Source organism: Hemitrygon akajei, chromosome 2 (assembly GCF_048418815.1).
Source record: "Hemitrygon akajei chromosome 2, sHemAka1.3, whole genome shotgun sequence".
NCBI lineage: Eukaryota > Metazoa > Chordata > Chondrichthyes > Myliobatiformes > Dasyatidae > Hemitrygon > Hemitrygon akajei.
In genome coordinates, this window is record NC_133125.1 from 148,531,030 (window position 1) to 148,549,542 (window position 18,513).

At 41.5% G+C, this 18,513-nt stretch overlaps 1 protein-coding gene across 1 annotated transcript; it reads right to left on the reverse strand.

The window, feature by feature from the left end:
* Positions 1 to 5,031: 5,031 nt before the first annotated feature.
* On the reverse strand, positions 5,032 to 10,633 carry LOC140721007 (probable G-protein coupled receptor 139). The gene is made up of 2 exons (XM_073035874.1): positions 10,564 to 10,633; positions 5,032 to 5,951 (listed from the first exon to the last, which is right to left on the reverse strand). The coding sequence occupies exons 1-2, from the start codon at positions 10,631 to 10,633 to the stop codon at positions 5,032 to 5,034; spliced, it is 990 nt and encodes a 329-aa protein (XP_072891975.1).
* Between the last annotated feature and the right edge of the window lie 7,880 nt (positions 10,634 to 18,513).

The following is an 18,513-nucleotide window of genomic DNA, read 5'->3' on the forward strand; positions in this document are numbered from 1 at the left end:
AGGCCAGCATGCCATTAGCTTTCTTCACTGCCTGTTGTACCTGCATGCGTGCTTTCGTTGACTGATGTACAAGAACGCGTAGAACTCGTTGTACTTCCCCTTTCCCTAAGTTGACTCCATTTAGATAGTAATCTGCCTTCCTGTTCTTGCCACCAAAGTGGATAACCTCACATTTATCCACGTTAAACTGCATCTGCCATACATTTGCCCACTCACCCAACCTGTCCAATTCACCCTGCATTCTCACAACATCCTGCTAACATTTCACACTGCCACTCAGCTCAGCGTCATCGGAAAATTTGCTAATGTCACTTTTAATCTCTTCATCTAAATCATTAATGCATATTGTAAACAGCTGCGGTCCCAGCACCGAACCTTGCGGTAACCCACTGGTCACAGCCTGCCATTCCGAATGGGACCCGTTAATCGTTACACTTTGTTTCCTGTCAGCCAGCCAATTTTCAATCCTTGTCAGTACTCTGCCCCCAATACCATGTTCCCTAATTTTGCCCACTAATCTCCTATGTGGGACTTTATCAAAAGCTTTCTGTAAGTCCAGGTACACTACATCCACTGGCTCTCCCTTGTCCATTTTCATAGTTACATCCTCAAAAAACTCCAGAAGATTAGTTAAGTATGACTTTTCCTTCATAAATCCATGCTGACTCAAACTGATCCTTCTACTGCTATCCAAATGTGTCGTAATTTCCTCTTTTATAATTGACACCAGCATCCTTCCCACTACTGACGTCAGGCTAACTGGTCTATAATTCCCTGCTTCCTCTCTCCCTCCTTTCTTGAAAAGAGGGACAACATTAGCCACCCTCCAATCCGCAGGAACTGAGCCCGAATCTATAGAACATTGGAAAATGATTACTAATGCGTCCACGATTTCTAGAGCCACCTCCTTAAGTACCATGGGATGCAGACCATCAGGTCCCGGGGACTTATCAGTCTTCAGACCCAACAGTCTATCAAACACCGTTTATTGCCTAATATAAATTTCATTCAGTTCATCCATTACCCTAGTTCCTTCGGCCACTATTACATCTGGGAGATAGTTTGTGTCTTCACTTGTGAAGACAGACACAAAGTACCTGTTCAACTCATCCGCTATTTCCTTGTTCCCTATAATAAATTCACCCGTTTCTGACTTCAATGGCCCAATTTTGGTCGTAACTATTTTTTTGCGTTTCATATACCTAAAGCTTTTACTATCCTCCTTTATATTCTTGGCTAGTTTACCTTCGTACCTCATTTTTTCTCTGCGTATTGCCTTTTTTGTTTTCTTCTGTTGCTCTTTAATAGCTTCCCAGTCCTCCGGCTTCCCGCTCATCTTTGCTATGTTATACTTTTTCCTCTTTTATTTTTATACTGTCCTTTACTTCTCTCGTCAGCCACGGCCGCCCCTTACTCCCCTTAGGATCTTTTGTCCTCTTTGGAATGTACCGATCCTGCACCTTCTGCATTATTCCCAGAAATACATGCCATTGTTGTTCCACTGTCTTCCCTGCTAGGGATTTGGTCCATTGAACTTTGGCTAGCTCCTCCCTCATAGCTCCATAGTTCCCTTTGTTCAACTGTAATACTGACACATCCGATTTACCCTTCTCCTTCACAAATTGTAGGTTAAAACATATCATATTATGGTCACTATCTCCTAATGGCTCATTTACCTCGAGGTCCCTGATCAAATCCGATTCATTGCACAACGCTAAATCTAGACTTGCCTGCACCCTGGTAGGCTCCAGTACAAGCTGTTCTAAGAATCCATCTCGGAGCCACCCCACAAACTCCCTTTCTTGGGATCCCGTACCATTCTGATTTTCCCAGTCTACCTGTATGTTGAAATCCCCAATGACAACTGTATCATTATCTTTGCGACATGCCAATTTTAACTTTTCATTCAACTTACACCCTACGTCCAGACTGCTGTTTGGGGGCCTGTAGATATCCCCCAATAGGGACTTTCTAGCCTTAGAATTTCTCAGTTCTATCCATACTGACTCTACATTCCCTGATTCTATGTCCCCCATCGCAAGGGACTGAATATCATTCCTCACCAACAGAGCCAACCCATCCCCTCTGCCAGTCAGTCTGTCCTTTCGATAAGATGTATATCCTTGGATATTCATCTCCCAGGCCCTGTCCGCTTGAAGCCATGTCTCTGTTATTCCCACAACATCGTACATGCCAATTTCCAACTGAGCCTCAAGCTCATCTATTTTATGCCTTATACTTCGTGCACTCATATATAATACTTTTAATTCGTTACTCCCCTCATCTTTCATATCAATTCCTATTTTACTTGACCATACTGTATGATATCTTCTTGAGCTTACTACTCCATTGATTCTGTTGTCCTTTTTTAACTTTTCTTATTTTCACTTTCCCTTTAACTCCATTCTTATATTTCCAGTTCATCCCCTCCCCCTCCCCGCTACTTAGTTTAAACACATCCGTCAGCAAGGAGGAGATGTTTTCACTAAACCGCAGAGATTGTGGCCTTCCGGTTGGGAAGTCAGAGATCCAATTGTAGAGGGATGTACAGAGGTTCAGGTTCTGTAATTTCTCAATCAGGATTGTGGGAATGATGGTATTAACACTTACATACTGTCTGCGTCATATTTGACCCGTTTTGACATTTGGCAGCAGTAAAAACACCCTCAATGGCATTTTCGCCGAAATTTGACGACTTTCCCTAAAGTGACCCAGAATGCGCAAAAATGAAAATATTTTAAAAAGTTATACTTTTTTACGGGTGCTACAGATTTCTGTACATTGAGGCTGTTCCGGGTCACCTTTGACCCGTATCTATTGAAATGGATTTTAGATCTCTGAAACATTATACACGGATTATTCACCCATTTATTAATGTCAGATAGGCTATCTAAATTGATCTGTGTTCAAAATTTGGTATAGACACTTGTTATGAAGGGATTCATTTGCCGGGTCAAAATTGACCCGGACCATACTGTGAAGATAAAGAATATGAACATTTCGCCTGGGTTAAATGTTGAGCTGTAGTCGATTAACAGCATCGTGACAGATGCGCTTGCGTTATCCAGGTGGTCTAAAGCCGTTTCTGCCGTTCACCTATATTGGCGATAGGCAAATTGCAATGGGTCCAGGTCCTTGTTGAGGCAGGAGATCAGTCTGCGCATAACCATCCTCTCAAAGCATTTCACCACTGTAGATGTGAGCGCTATCGGGCGAAGGCTATTAAGGCAGCTCATGGTATTCTTCTTAGGGACTGGTATAATTGTTGCCGTTTTGAAGCAATTGGGATCTTCCGTCCGTAGCTGTGTGGGGTTGAAAATGTCCTTGAAATACTCCTGCCAGTTGGTCGGCACAGGTTTTCAGAACATACCAGGTATTCCATGGGGAACTTCCATTTGAGAGGGTTCAACCTCTTTAAAGACAGCCTAACATCGGCCTTTGATACAGAGATCACAGGGTCATCATGGGCAGAAGGGATCCTCACAGAGGTAGTTATATTGACCCTTTGAAAACATGCGTAGAAGGCGCTGAAATCATCTTGAGATCATCTTTCTGGTACAGGCCTGGGTCAACAGATATGAATGTCACGGATCTAGCCTTCAGCGGAAGATGTACACCCAGGTTTATACACGGCTTTTGGTTTGGGAATGCACAGTATGTCTTCGTAGGCACAAACTCATCCAAACACGTTTTACTAAAGTCAGTAGCAACCGCAGCATACTCATCCAGGTTAATAAGAACATAAGAACATACGATATAGGAGCAGAAGTAGGCCATCCGTTCCATCGAGACTGCCCCGCCATTCAATAAGATCATGGCTGATCTGAACTGAATTCCCATTGATGTGTCACTAGAGGCTAGCTTCTCTGTGTTCCTCCTGTAATCTATGAGCATCTTCGTTTTATCCATATTGCGGGAGAGGCTGTTTTCTTTGAACCAGTGTCAAAGCGTCGACTTCTCTTCTGTAGGCAGCCTCACCATTACTGCCCTATGATTGTCCCCCCTAACGTGTAGAGAGAGAGTCGAATAGGATATCATAGCTTTAATGTAAAAGGTGAAATATTTAGAGGGATTCTGAGTGTGATCATCGGAAGGTAGTGCGAGGGTGAAACGCGCTGCCAGAGAAGTGGTGAATGTTGGTTCAATTGCAGCATTTGAGGAGGCTTGGTTAGGGAAATGGTGTGTGTGTGTGTGTGTGTGTGTGTGTGTGTGTGTGTGTGTGTGTGTGTGTGTGTGTGTGTGTGTGTGTGTGTGTGTGTGTGTGTGTGTGTGTGTGTGTGTGTGTGTGTGTGTGTGTGTGTGTGTTGATAGATAGAATTAGGCATCAAATCAGATCGGTGCGGAGTAGAAGGACCGATATGCCCATTTCTAGTGATGCAAACTGTAAGTAGAGAATGCTGTACTTATCTATATCTCTATGAATCCAGCTAACCTTTGCTGGATGGTTTCTACATCTGCTCTACCGCTTTAGTGCTGTACTGCTCTCTGCACTATATTTAATATTCTACACAGTGTTCTTCGCTTTGCAATTCGGAATTTTCTGATACATGCTTGATGCTTAATTTAGGTTTATTAAAACCTACGTATATCAACAATTATTTTATTTCAAATAGCCTCGAATATACTTAACGATACAAATAGAGTAGGTCCTTCCTGCCATTTGAGCCACAGCGACCCAGCAACAGCACAGCACCGATTAACCTCACCTCATGACGGGGCAATTTACAAATGACACTTTAAACTACCCAGTACGTCTCTACTGTGGGAGGAAACCAGGATACCCAGAAAAATATCACGCATTCAACGGGGTGTTCTTTCAGAGATCCATACAGAACGGCGCCAGGTTGTAATAGATTGGGCTAACTGCCATGTTCCCGTGGTCTCCTTTCACTGTACCTGTGAAACTTAATAGCCTGCAGAAAATTTTTACAACGGACAATATGCTACAAAGTGTTACTTCCAGAAATTTACCTGTGTTAAGTTCAAGTGTGTCAGATTCATTAACAACGTAATCTCTTAGTCCGGGATGTGCTAAACAAGAACAGAACGTTTGCACAAGTTACACGCAAAGAAAATAAGTCGGTTAGCCATAGTCTTCATTTCCTCTCTGAACTTCTTCTGAGATATCATATAAATGAAGGTGTTTGTGCAAGTGCTCAAACATCTCAGCATATAACCACATGTTTCCGCAATGATGAAAGAATCATTGGCATCTAAGTCCCAAAGCCGAGTATCTGTAAACTGGACACAGATAAAGCAAGCAAGATTTACCATCCACAGGAGAATAAAATTGAAAGATATAGCAATGAGCAAAATGATGGACTTCCTTCTGTTATCAGACTCTTTGTCACTATGGCAACTATCTTTGTTGTTTCCTCGTAGTTTGCTTCTCACTCTGTTGGATACTACAATATTCTTTATGGTCATGGAATTCAGAAAAATAATCACGACATATGGTGCAAATGGGGTTAAAGCTGTTTCAAGCCACAAGAAGACGATCCAAGCGGGTGATGTGTAGAAACTAGATTTTACGTAACAGGACCATGGCACCTGGTTGATTATGCCTCGAGGTTCAAATATAAAGTAAATTGGAATATTTTCCAAGACGCTCAACAAAAAAATTATTGCTATAACTCTCATGGCAATATCAGGAGTACAATATTTTGTCCGCAACGACTGGCAAGAAATAGCAACAAATCGATCGAATGTGAAAGCGACAGTAAACCAGACAGAGCAGTCAAGAGAAATATACATTAGTAGAACAACAAAGCTACAAATCGGCGTGTAGTTGAGGAATGAATATGGAAAATATGCCTCTTTCAGTTCATTCACCATCACATTAACTAGCAAAACCATTAAGTCAGCTACTGCCATCGATACTAGATACTTGATGATGCATCTGGAGAGACCGCATTTTCCAGAGGACAGAATGACAATTGCCAACAAATTAGCTGCAAAAAAAAAAGAAAAGAAATCACTTTCAAAATTGCATTGAACCCGGAAAGCAGTGAGCTCTTTTGATGCTTCTGTTGTTTTGCTTGTTTGCTTGTTTGTTTGTTTTTGTCCAGATGGTTTAATTTTCCTTCACAGCCTATGAATTAACATAAAGCAAATTTCCATATGGTTCGAAAAACGTACCCTAACTTATTCCGATATTTTGCACTAGGTGGAATGGAGAGAACGATGTGAGCACAAACTGTGGACAATACATCGCATAATTTAACAGCAATATTTTAATATTTATGCCAATTAGATTGCTCAGATCTTTAAATCAGTTTAATACTGTACAGTATTCCCTTTTCTCCTCTACTTAACCATACATTAGCTAGGCTTACAGTGACATACATCTTGGTTTAAGAGGGTGGCAATTCACTTAAAAATATCTAAATTCAACTTAATGTCACACTTCGGTTATTCCTGTGTAACTCTAATGTAGAATTCAATGGAATGAATGCATACCTTCTGAAATGTATTGATTTCTCATCTCGAGATGTTTCGTGCGCCTTGCGAATGCGCTCAGCAGTGACCAGAAATTCAAGACTTCTCAATATTCATTGCATAAAGAATTTATTCAACTCTCTCCTGCATTAATCTGCTACTTCCAGATGTGTCTCAAATCACAGAGCAAGCGTGAAGGTGAATTGGTACTAATGAACGGTCTTGACCCGAATCCTCGGCTGTACTGTTTTTTCCATAGATGTTGTTTAGCTTGCTGAGTTACTCCAGCATTTTGTTTCTGTTGCTTGGATGTCCAGCATCTGCAGACCTTGTCTTGTTTGCGAACGTAGATGTGGAACCTTTCTTTAACATGGTGTTACAGTTTAATAAAGGTTGATTTCTAGATCTTAAAATGTTACGCAAAAGTTGGTATGCAGGAATTTGATCATTTGACGTAGAGTTACTTGACAAGTTATCCAATCAGATTTATGCGAATTATGAATTTCTGCCTGTTTTGTCATGGTTTGCAAATAATATTTCGAATTGTACTTTGAATTAACAGTATATGGAATATTTTACACTCTAAGAATTTCCTAAATTTCCTACTAGCCATTTTAACTTCTTCAGTTTACACCACTAATTGCACTTTACAAGAAGCCTTTCTGCCTCGCTTATTCCTTTACTTCGTAAATAAAGTTATGCTTACGACGTATTCGCTGGAAAACAGTTCTTGAAAATATAAAGCACTATAATTAACGTAACATGTAAACGATGAAAGGTAAAGCCATATTTATTAAATCTGAACTAATGTGGTGGCAACGTTCCGTTCACATATTAATGGAACAAATAACTTCTAGATGACTTGTTTGCAACTTAATTGACCATGTGAAAACAATTGATAGTAATCGAATACTGTGCACTATTAAAACAGATTATCACGGACAAGCACAGATGTCGGAAAATACATTTTGTAGCACAAGTGTAGATACCACGAATAATCTCAATTTGTAAGATCATAGCCAATCTTCTGTCTTTGGACTGTTCCCACCATGTTATCTGCAAGCCCCCTACTTCCCGACTATGTGTTGATGTCTGTCGACGCGCGTTTTAAATGAGTTAGTTAAGCCTTGATCGTCCTCAATTAAAATGGCGAGTGTTCCATAAACCGACAGTACTTCGGACGAAGACATTTCTCTGCAACTCAGTCCGGCATAATCAACCTCATACCCCTATTCGCAATTGGTCCTACTTTGCCCACGTAGTCAAAACATTTTCCTTGTACCTGACGGTTTTATTTATTTTTTTCAACTATAACATATCTCATTTCTCCATGTCTAAACACAATTGAATTGTAATTTTTCTATCCCCATACAGTAAAACGCCATCTCTGAAAATAAATAAGTGAATCATTGCCGCACATGTGAGAAGTGCATTTCTCTTCTGATAGAAGACTAAAATTTAACAGAATGCTCCTCAGGTGGTTCTTTGATACCTGAATACTTCCCGTATGTCAGTTTGAACAAAGTGAAATACGACTGACCCTCTCAACCAACAGCAAAATCTGTTTCACAACCCGAGCACGAGGTGCGATCTTTCTATACACTACCAAAAATGATCTTTCTCTTACATTAAAAAAAAATCCTCCTATATGTCTACGACATCTGCTATGGTTTTGACCACTTTGATTAACACATAAATACTACATAACTCCCGGCATGGAAATCTTTCTTTAGTTTTGAAGGGAATTGAACAATCTAAAAGAAGCGATTGTTGTTTTGTTCAATTTCCTTTATTTTGTGCGTCGTTTCTCATCCATCTCGTCTGTACCCTAATCGTTTGTATCCTAATAACTACGCGGCCGGATTCTGCTCAAACTCCATCTACATGTTTGCAGGTGATTCCACCATTGTTAGCCCTATCTCAAATAATAATGAATAAGACAACGGGAAGGAGAGAATGCTTGATAACATGGTACCATGACAACAAACTTTCCATTAATTTCAGTAAACAAAAGAGCTGTTCACGAGATTTCAGGAAAGAAAGCGTTGCAGATGCCCCCAACTACATCATCACTGCTAATGCTATGAAGGTACTGAGCGTGAAGTTCCCAGGTTTCAACATTATTAATTGACAGCTCTGGAGCACACAGGTAGTCGCCGCTTTTAAGAAAGTTCCCCTGTGCATCTACTTCCCCAGGAGATTGATATAGTTTAGTATACAACCTCTCCCCACCCAATTCTTCGTGATGCATTCGATGCGGATGCATAAAGACATAATATGGCAATTGCTCTTCACTTGCCCCCATGAACATGCAAAGAGATTTAGACACAGCTGAGCGCATCAAGGAAATCAATACCTCACAGGAACTCTGTACATTCTATCTGCTACTTTAGTAAAAGGGGAAACATAATCAAAGATCCTACCAGCGAGAACATCCTCTCTTTTCTCTTTGATCGATGGAAAAACATAACAGTTTGAAAGAACATACGACCAGTCTTACGTACAATGTCTTTGTGTAACAATGCACATTGTTATACGAACATGAAATAATTTTAGTATGACAAAATGGAGTCCTGACTTTACATGTACCTAGCTATGACCTTGCTAATTTTGTTGACTTGCACTGCACTTACCGTATTTTTTACATTTTATCCCGAACTCGTATTGATTAACTTGTATGACCGCAACACAATGATCTGATCTACATGACTACTGTGCAAGCCATGCTTGTCGCTGTATCTCGGTGTATATGAACAAGATAACCACATTTCAGTTTCAAGTGTAAACCCGTCTGTTCAAATAACATTGACGTCTAAACCTGCCTTCTAATAAAGAGCTAATTTAAGGTGTTATTTTCAGCAATTAATCAACCTTCATCAACCTGAAAATATGAATCTCTGCCACAACAGTATTCACTTCCATTGTGTGGGGGTAAGGTCCACTGTAGTTAGTAATAAAATGAGCAATTAAAATGAATTGAAATGAAAACGAAAAATGCACGAAATGCTGTTTTAAACGTCAAATCTTCTTTAGAAGCGTGCAATGCGCCCTTCTGATGGCAGACTGTTTTAACTTTCATACGCGAGAGGGATTAATAGTTTTGCTGCGTGGCTAAGGAACATGTCGTTTTGTCATAATTAAGTACATTCAGACATTGATGTTATTGATAAATCTCTAGGCAGTGCGGAGAAACCTCGAGAAATTGGAATCTGTGTCCATGGGACACTCAAAGCTGCCTGCGCAGCTTAACAGTGTTGTTAAGAAGGTCTATCGTGTGATGACCTTCAGCAACCCTAGGACTGAGTTCAAGAGCTGTAAGGTAATATTAAAGTTATATTGACCTCAGCTAGACCCCAGTGGAGTACTGTTTTCAGTTCTGGTCACAACACTGGAGGAAGGATGAGGATATTATAAAAAGAGGGAGAGGAGTTTGAGAAGGATGTCATCTGAATTGAATAGCATGCCTTATGAGAATAAGTTGAGTGAACTGGCCTTTTCTCCTTGGGGCGAGAAGGATGAGAGGTGACTTGACAGAGGTGAACAAGATGTGGAGAGACATTAATCATTTTGGATAGCCAGAGGCTTATTCCTAGGACTGAAATGGCTAAAATATGGAGGCACAGCTTTAATGTGTTTGGAGTTATGTGTAACGGGGATGTCGGAGGTAAGCTTTTCACACGGGGAGTGGGTGTGTGCGAGGAAGACAATGCCAACGACAGGGTAGAGGCGGTTACAATAGGGTATTTTAAGAGACTCTTAGCTAGGTACATGGAGCTTAGAAAAATAGAGGTCGACGCGACAGGGAATTTTTTTAGGCAGTTTCAACAATAGGTTAAGTCTTTGGCAAAGCATTATGGGCCGAAGGGCTTTTAATGTGCTGTAATGTTCTGTGTTCTATGTTTGCTGACTCAGACTAATGCACGGATAACCAAAGCACATTTTTGACAATATTTTGCATTCCTGACGACAAGCAATTAGTTTAAAACAAAGCTCTTGAAAAGCGTTTCCAGAAATAACCCAAAAGTATTCCAAAATGATTAATGGTATTCCGACCGCAACTTCCTTATATGAAGAATGAAGCACATCAGTACATATAGCGGCGAAAGTATTGTATGAGAGACTTACCTGGAATACCAATTGCACCAAGAATCGGATAGTAAATAGCTTCCGTTTGCAGGATTGGTGATTTCTCCATAATAAGCAGAGAATCTGCGTTTCTGGCTAATGCGAAAGCTACACAGATCTTCTAATTGTGAAGCTGCTGTTGGTTATATATTGGAGGAACCTCCAGTGGGAATCACCACATGCCGTGATTAGAATTATTCAATACGTTATATACGTCATGTTAATTACTCATCTAATTACGATTAGAATAGTAAATTGCAATGAGGTATTTCAAATTTTCAAATTAAAAATTAAGTGAGTAACTTCAAGTGATATGATTTTTTTTCGCGGCACGTTCTGAAAAATGAACGCAATTTGACTTCATTAAAAAATGTGCCAATGATGTGTGTGCCTGTAAAAACTTGCTGTTGTTATGAGAGATGAACAGACCTCATGGACAATGGGGTTCAGAATTAACCATTCCCCCCAACCCAGAACTATGAACCATTACTATTGCTATGCTGCTCATGAGAGAGAAGAGAAGAAACACAGGCGATGAACATCTGCTACAGATAAGAGAGAGGAGAGAGAGAGAGAGAGAGAGAGAGAGGAGAGAGAGAGGAGAGAGAGAGAGAGAGGAGAGAGAGGAGAGAGGAGAGAGGAGAGAGGAGAGAGGAGAGAGGAGAGAGGAGAGAGGAGAGAGGAGAGAGGGAGAGGAGGAGAGAGAGGAGGAGAGGAGAGAGGAGAGAGGAGAGAGGAGAGAGGAGAGAGGAGAGAGGAGGAGAGGAGAGAGGAGAGAGGAGAGAGGAGAGAGAGAGAGAGGAGAGGAGAGAGAGAGAGAGAGAGAGAGAGAGAGAGAGAGAGAGAGAGAGAGGAGAGAGAGAGAGAGAGAAGAGAGAGAGAGAGAGAGAGAGAGAGAGAGAGAGAGAGAGAGAGAGAGAGAGAACTGTTGATATTGTATTCTGACTCTTCCTGGATTGTTTGCCTTTCACTACAAGGGACTCTACTTTGTTTGTTAACGTTCCTCAGAAGACAGCATGAGTGGCCTGATTTGATGGGCACAGTTATTCAGAGTTGATGGATAGCAGAGACCCCGATAGTAGGGATAAAAGAAATGTCTGGAGAGACACCCTTCAGACACACCAGTGGACACTGACTGAGTGTTTGAGAACCCACAGGAAAGTGAGGGGTTTCGGAGACCGAAACAGGAGATCGGTCAATAAAACTCACAGTGGGACAGCAGGGCAGGTGGGGACTTATGTGTGTGTCCACTCATGCCAGAGTGACACCACAGAAGAACGGTCTAGCTGAAGACTAGAGGGGTCGTAACAGAATGGCCACAACAACACGACGGATTAAGAAAGCCACAAAAAATTTTGCCTGCCGCAGCTGTTGCTCTTACACCTTGCTCGCTCTCTCTCTCTCTCCAACGATTACAGCACAACAACCATACCTACCTCAGCATTTATGAACTGAACTTTATACTCTTCTATGACAATTCATTTACCCCTAGACATCGATAGAGCTTGGTTATTATTGCTTATTATTATTCCTACACTTTTAGGTTTATTACTGCTAACTTGTTTTATATGTATATTTGCATTTTTGATACTGTATTGTGCAGATTACTAATAAACACCTTTAGTTTTGGTACCACCAGATTCCAACGGATACTTCTTTCTTTGCTGGTCTGACACCCAGTTACGGGGTACGTAACATTGTGCATTCCCAAACCAATAGCCAAGGCTGAACCAGGAGTTTCGTCGTCTGCTGGGCTTTAAAATCTGTAGCATATAAGTCTGGCGAGTCGGATCTGTACAAGGAAACCAGGAATGATTTGCGGAGTGACGGGAAAAGTCCAAGCAAAGTTAGAGGGAACATTGGATGCACGTTAACACTGGAAGGGTTTGCTGAGCACAACTTCCTACAATGCGAAGTCCAATAACATCAGTCACAGAAATCCTTGATTTCCAGATGAGCTCGGTGCCTTTTATGGCCGCTTGGAAAGGAAAACTACAACTACAGTTGTGAGGACCTCTGCTGCCCAGGATGATCATCCGATCGTTGTATTGGAGGCCGGAGTTAGGCTGTCTTCAATGAGGAAGAGCCCTCGAAAGGCGGTAGGCCCCGATGCAATACATGGTGAGACTCTAAAGAACTCGTGCCAACCAACTGGCGGGAATATTCAAGGCCATTTTCAACTTGTCCCTGCTACGGTAGGAAATTCCCACCTGCTTTTAAACGGGCAACAATTATACCACTGCCCAAGTAGAGCAGTAGGAGTTGTCCAAATGCCTATTTGGACAAATGTCCAAATGTCCAAAAGGAGTATTTAAAGTTATATCTTCATTTACAATAATACCAAACAAGGCAGTAAGGGGGTGTGGGTCAAATTGGCCCTTGAAAAGTTGTGAGAATGTATGAAATTTTTCCCGCCAAAACTTTTCAATTGTAGGGCAAAACCAAAACATATAATTTACAGAGGCATCAGCAGTGTTATATTTATTACCAAAGTGGAGAAACATTCGGGTAAAAACTGGACAGCTTCTGTTTAGAAATGTAAGCTCTATGAACCACTTTAAATTGTAGAAGAGAATGACGAGCACAGAAATATGATTTATTAACCCGTTTAAGAATTTTATTCCATCTATCATCAGAAGTCTGACAATTTAGGTCATCCTGCCAAGCCTTTTTTATTTTATCTAAAAAGTCTTGTTTAGAATCAATCAACAAGTTATAGATACCGGTAATAGAACCATTAACAAAAGGTTTTAAATTTAAAAGATCGTCCAGTAAATTTTTTATCAGGACCTATAGGAAAAGTAGCTAATTGGAAACGTAGAAAATCTCTAATTTGAATGTATCTGTAAAAATGTGTTTTTTGGGAGTGCAAATTTATACAATTGGTCAAATGAAGCAAGAGATCCTGAGATTAACAGGTCCCAAAACACTTAATACCTAGTTCATCCCAATCTTTAAAGACTTTATCAGTCATGGAAGGGATAAAAAAATAATTAAGTAGAATGGGAGATGATAATGAAAAATTCGCTAAACCAGAACATTTTTTCTAAATTGAGACCAGATCCTTAAAGGTTGCTTAAACAATTATGTTTTCTGTTGTTTTATTTGCTGAAAAAGAAGAATATGATCCAAGAAGAGAGACAATAAAGGGATTTTTTTACAGAAAAACTTCTAAGGAGACCCATGATGGGCAATCTTTACGATAGGACCAGAAAGTAATATTCCTTATATTGGCAGCCCAATAGTAATACCTAAAATTGAGTAGGGCCAGTCCACCCATCTCTTTATTTCTTTGTAAGTAAACTTTACTTAAACGAGCTTGATTATTATTCCAAATATAAGAGGTTAAAATGAATCTAAAGAATCAAAGTACGTCTTAGGAATAAAAATAGGTAAGGCCTGAAAAAGATATAAAAATTTAGGAAGGATCTTCATTTTAATCGAATTAATTCGGCCAATTAGGGATAAAGAAAGAGGGGACCATTTGGAAAGCGTCTTTTTCACATAATTCAATAATGGGTTTAAGTTTTCTTTAAATAATTTCTTGAAGCTTTTAATAATTGTTACACCTAGATATGTAAATTGACTTGTAACAACTTTGAACGGAAATTTAGCATTTGATGACATTAGGTCATTTAAAGGAAATCGCTCACTTTTATGTAGGTTCAACTTATATCCTACAAAAGAACTACACTGGGAGATTACAGAAAGAACAAAAGGTAAAGAAGTTTCAGTGTTAAAAATGAAAAAGTAAAATATTATCAGCGTATAATGAAATTGATGAGACATACCTTCCCTTAGTATACCAGAAATGTCCTTAGATTCTCGAAGTGCTATTGCTAAGGGTTCTATAGCTAAAGCAAAAAGTAAAGGACTAAGAGGACAACATTGTTTAGTTCCCCGCTGTAATTTAAAGGGCTTAGAAATTTGGGAGTTAGTAATAACCTGAGCGGTAGGAGACAAGTAGATTAATTTAACCCAACGGATAAAATTAGGCACAAAATTAATTTTTTCTAAGGTCTTAAAAAGATAACTCCACTCAATCCTATCAACGGCTTTTTCCTCCTGCACTCTATTTTCGATATCCTTTGCTACCGCCAAATTTACCACCTTACTCTCACTTCATGTTGTAAATACAATACCATGTAAACTTTTAAGGCATCTTAGCTATACATAAACACAAAACAAACGAAATTGTGCATATTGACAAATCTGACAAAAGATGCAGAAAGATATACAGATTTGATGACCTGAAGAAAAATAACACACAGAAATTGTTGCAAGCACATGTGTTCTATTACACTTTGTGAGGGTCAAGTCGAAGAAAGAGATAGAGAACAGATAGCAGGAACCTTTATAACACTAGTTCGGAAAGGAATGTCGGGATGCAAAACTGGAACGCACTGATGGCAAAATACGCATAGAAAGCGGAAAAGAAGAGGTACGGCAGTGCTGTATTATTTGGTTTTGTCTGCAGTTTGAAGGACAGAGGCTATGTTTCATCTGCACAATTACATTACTTACATTATATTAATGTGCGCAGTTCTGCCCAATGCTTTAGAGGAAAAATACAACATCGGACTTGGATTTTTTGGATCGAATTCAACAGTGCTAGACAAAGGGTGTGGTTGGCAAATTTGTTTTGTCTACTGTGCAGAATTAAATGAATCGTAGTCGCGCGCAAAGCGCTACAAAAAAAAAACACACGGATGCAGAGCGAGCTGAACTCGGAATGCCTCGCAACACACACAAAATGCTGGTGGAACGCAGCAGGTCAGGCAGCATCTATAGGGTCGACCAGGTCGATTTTCGAGAAATGGTCGCTCCGTGCAGGTTCGCCGTGAAGTCCTGGATCTGGGGTATTGGGTATCAGTCGGCGTTTCTGGCGTCGTTGAACCTTCTCTAATCTCCGCAGGGCCTCCCATCTTCCTGCGGACTTGGGCAACATGTGCAGTAGGGATGCCCACGGTCTGTCTGAGCGGCGTACGATTCCCATCTTTTCCATCTTACGGAACTCCTGCTTGGCGCGCCATACTTGGGGTCGGCCGTGGAGAACTGCGGGGTGACTATGGAGGGAAATTCCGACAACACCCTGGCAAATTCGTTACCCGAGAGGTCCACGGAAACCAGGTTGTGGGCCGGTAGCTTGGCTTCTCCGAGCTGGAAATTCTGGAACGTCTCGGCTTGGACCAAACGCCGGCCTTTTAGGTCGATCAGGAGGCAGTTGGCTGGTAGGAAATCTGTCCCTATTAGTGGCTGTGACACTGCTGACAATGTGAAAGTTCAAGTGAAATAGTTGGACCCGAAATGCAGTGAGATAGTTCGCGGGCCGTACGTCCGAATAATGGTGCCATTTGCAGCGGGGATTTTGGAGCCTGGGACCGCGTTAGGAGTGTCCATGTTCGTGGGGGGGGGGTTGGGTGGGGTGGGTGGGAGGAGTGCGATGACTTCGCCCTGGTGTCTACAAAGTTGTGCCGCCCTGAGTGTCGGTCCCAGAGGTACAGGAGGCTGTCTCGATGGCCAACCATCGTAGCCATTACCGATGGCTGGCCCAGGCGTTTCCCGGAAAGCACATGGTGGACTGCACCGGCGCGCGCCTGAGCCCCATATTTGGTGATAGAAACACCAGTTTTCCGAACTTTCGTCTTTTTCCCTCATGGATCTCGGCGGCTTGGGTGGCGGGGTCTGGGCATTGGGGCGCGCGATCGCAGCTATGCCAATGGAGGCTGCTCTACGTTGTTTGCTCTGCCAAAGGACGTGTGCTTTAGCCGCGACCCTGCGTGAGAGGCTGAAATCCTCACTCGCGATGATAAGGCGAATGTCCTCTGGCATTTGCTCGAGGATCAGCTTTTCAAATAAAAGGAACGGCTTATGGCCATCCATGAGCCCAGTATATCGTTCATGAGCTCGAATGGCGTGCGGTCGCCCAGGCCGTACATGTGTAGGAACCGAAAGTACGGAAAGGAGCACCTTAAGCTTAGTGTACTTGTCCTTCGTTGTCGGCTGTATAGGAAGTCGATGATCCGGCCTGCTGTCTCCTGGTCAAACGCGCTGACCACCTAGTAGAACCGACTGGCGTCGGCTGTAAGGTCTCTTATATTTAACTGGGCCTCAGCCTGCTCGAACCTAATCGTGGGGCTCAGTGACCCAGAAAGTCGGGAGCTTCAGAGAGACCGCGCTGTGCGAGTTGCTCGGACTCAATGCTGGTTGCTGAGTCGCCGGTTCCAGATGCCGTCTGGAACGTCGGGGTCACCAATGAGGTCGCGCGCAAAGCGCAACTTAAGAAACACACGGAGGCAAAGAGAGATGAACCACGGAATGACATTACAGATTCCAAAATCGCGCGCTGGAATCTCCCCTCCGATGGGTCTCTGCCACCCGCGGGGCGGACGTGACGTCTACTGTCCACGGAAGGTCCGCCCCGACCGACCGCGCGTCTGCCTGCGGTTCCCGATGGTCGTTCGAGTCCCATGTGTGAGAGCCGCTACAGAATAAACAATAAAATGTATAAAGTACAAATTGCGGAAATTGGTATATAAGTCTGTTTTTATTATATTTTTTCCTCTTTTGACTATTCTTATAACAGACTTTCAATGAGAGGCCGCCAGTCAAATAATCTTGGAGCCATTTATTTTCATTAGGAGGCAGATGTGGGTGTTTGTAAATTGGCCGAATGGGAACTGATAGAAGTTGTTATGATAACAAGGAGTACTAATATTTTAAAAGCACACTAAACAGACAAAGAATGGAGGGATATGGACGGGCAAAGACGAGTACTTTGGATTACCAGCTTGCTTGGCATACCTTACAGTTTCAGAACACAGGAGGCATTACTTGTTCCCACAATGGGCAGAGTTTAAAAAGCTATATGAGCCAGAAATATACATTCGGATTCCCACAGAGTCAGCACAGAAGAGACTGAACTGCGAATGGTTACGTGTAATTTTAATAACTAATTATGTAAAAAGCAATGGACGACAGAAGATTGTAGTTTGAAGCCGAACTGCCGCTGTAGGAACGTACAAGCTTGAAAGGGAATTTGAGGCTTTGGCACAAGAGCATTCGCCAGAAGTGCAATCCTTTGCAGATCCTGGCAGATCGCGTTAGATAACTGGAAATGGAACTGGATGACCTGTGGCTCATTTGGGAGACAAAGATTTGATTATCAAGACTTACAGTAAGGCAGTTTTGCTAAGATGCTGGATACTGGTGACTAGGTAAGGTCAGATGCCGGATAAAGTTAGGCAGTCAGTGCAGAAAAGAACGGTGTCAGACCTACTGACATGAAAGCATTATTTTGACCGTCAAAACGCCGTTGAGTCCGTTCAACACATAAACGCTGTTAATATACATGTACATGAGCAACACCAAATAATTTTGGAATTCGTGCACCATCTGATGAAGCAGTGGCTTGCTACAAGCACTCCAACTGTTAACAACTGAGAAACCGCGTTATCAAAATAAACCAACGTATTTTCCAGCGCGGCCGTGTGAGCCACTTTAGATTTAATTCGCTTTAAATCCGCTCTCTAAACTACTGGATCAAACAAAAATGGGTGATGAAATCAGAGACAACCAAGCGAATTATTCCTTCTATATATGGGCGACTTGAAATTATATGCTGCTTCTCCAGCTAAACTAATTTATTCTAATAGTTGAACAATTTTCTAAAAGTTTGAACCTGACTTTGGATTAGATAAGTGCAGCCCCTTAAGCAAAAAGAAATGTATACTGGACCCAGTGTAATATAAAACAGAGCAGCAGAATTCAATATGACCAATGGATGAATATGAAACTTGTATGTATCTGGGTTAATGATAAGCTAGGATAAATAATCATAATGAGTTAAAGGGAACAACTTTCGTCAGATTTTATGTCGAAGCTCAAAAAAATCTGAGAAAGAGCACAATAGTGAAAACAATAACAAAGGCGAAAGCACTTTTGCTATAC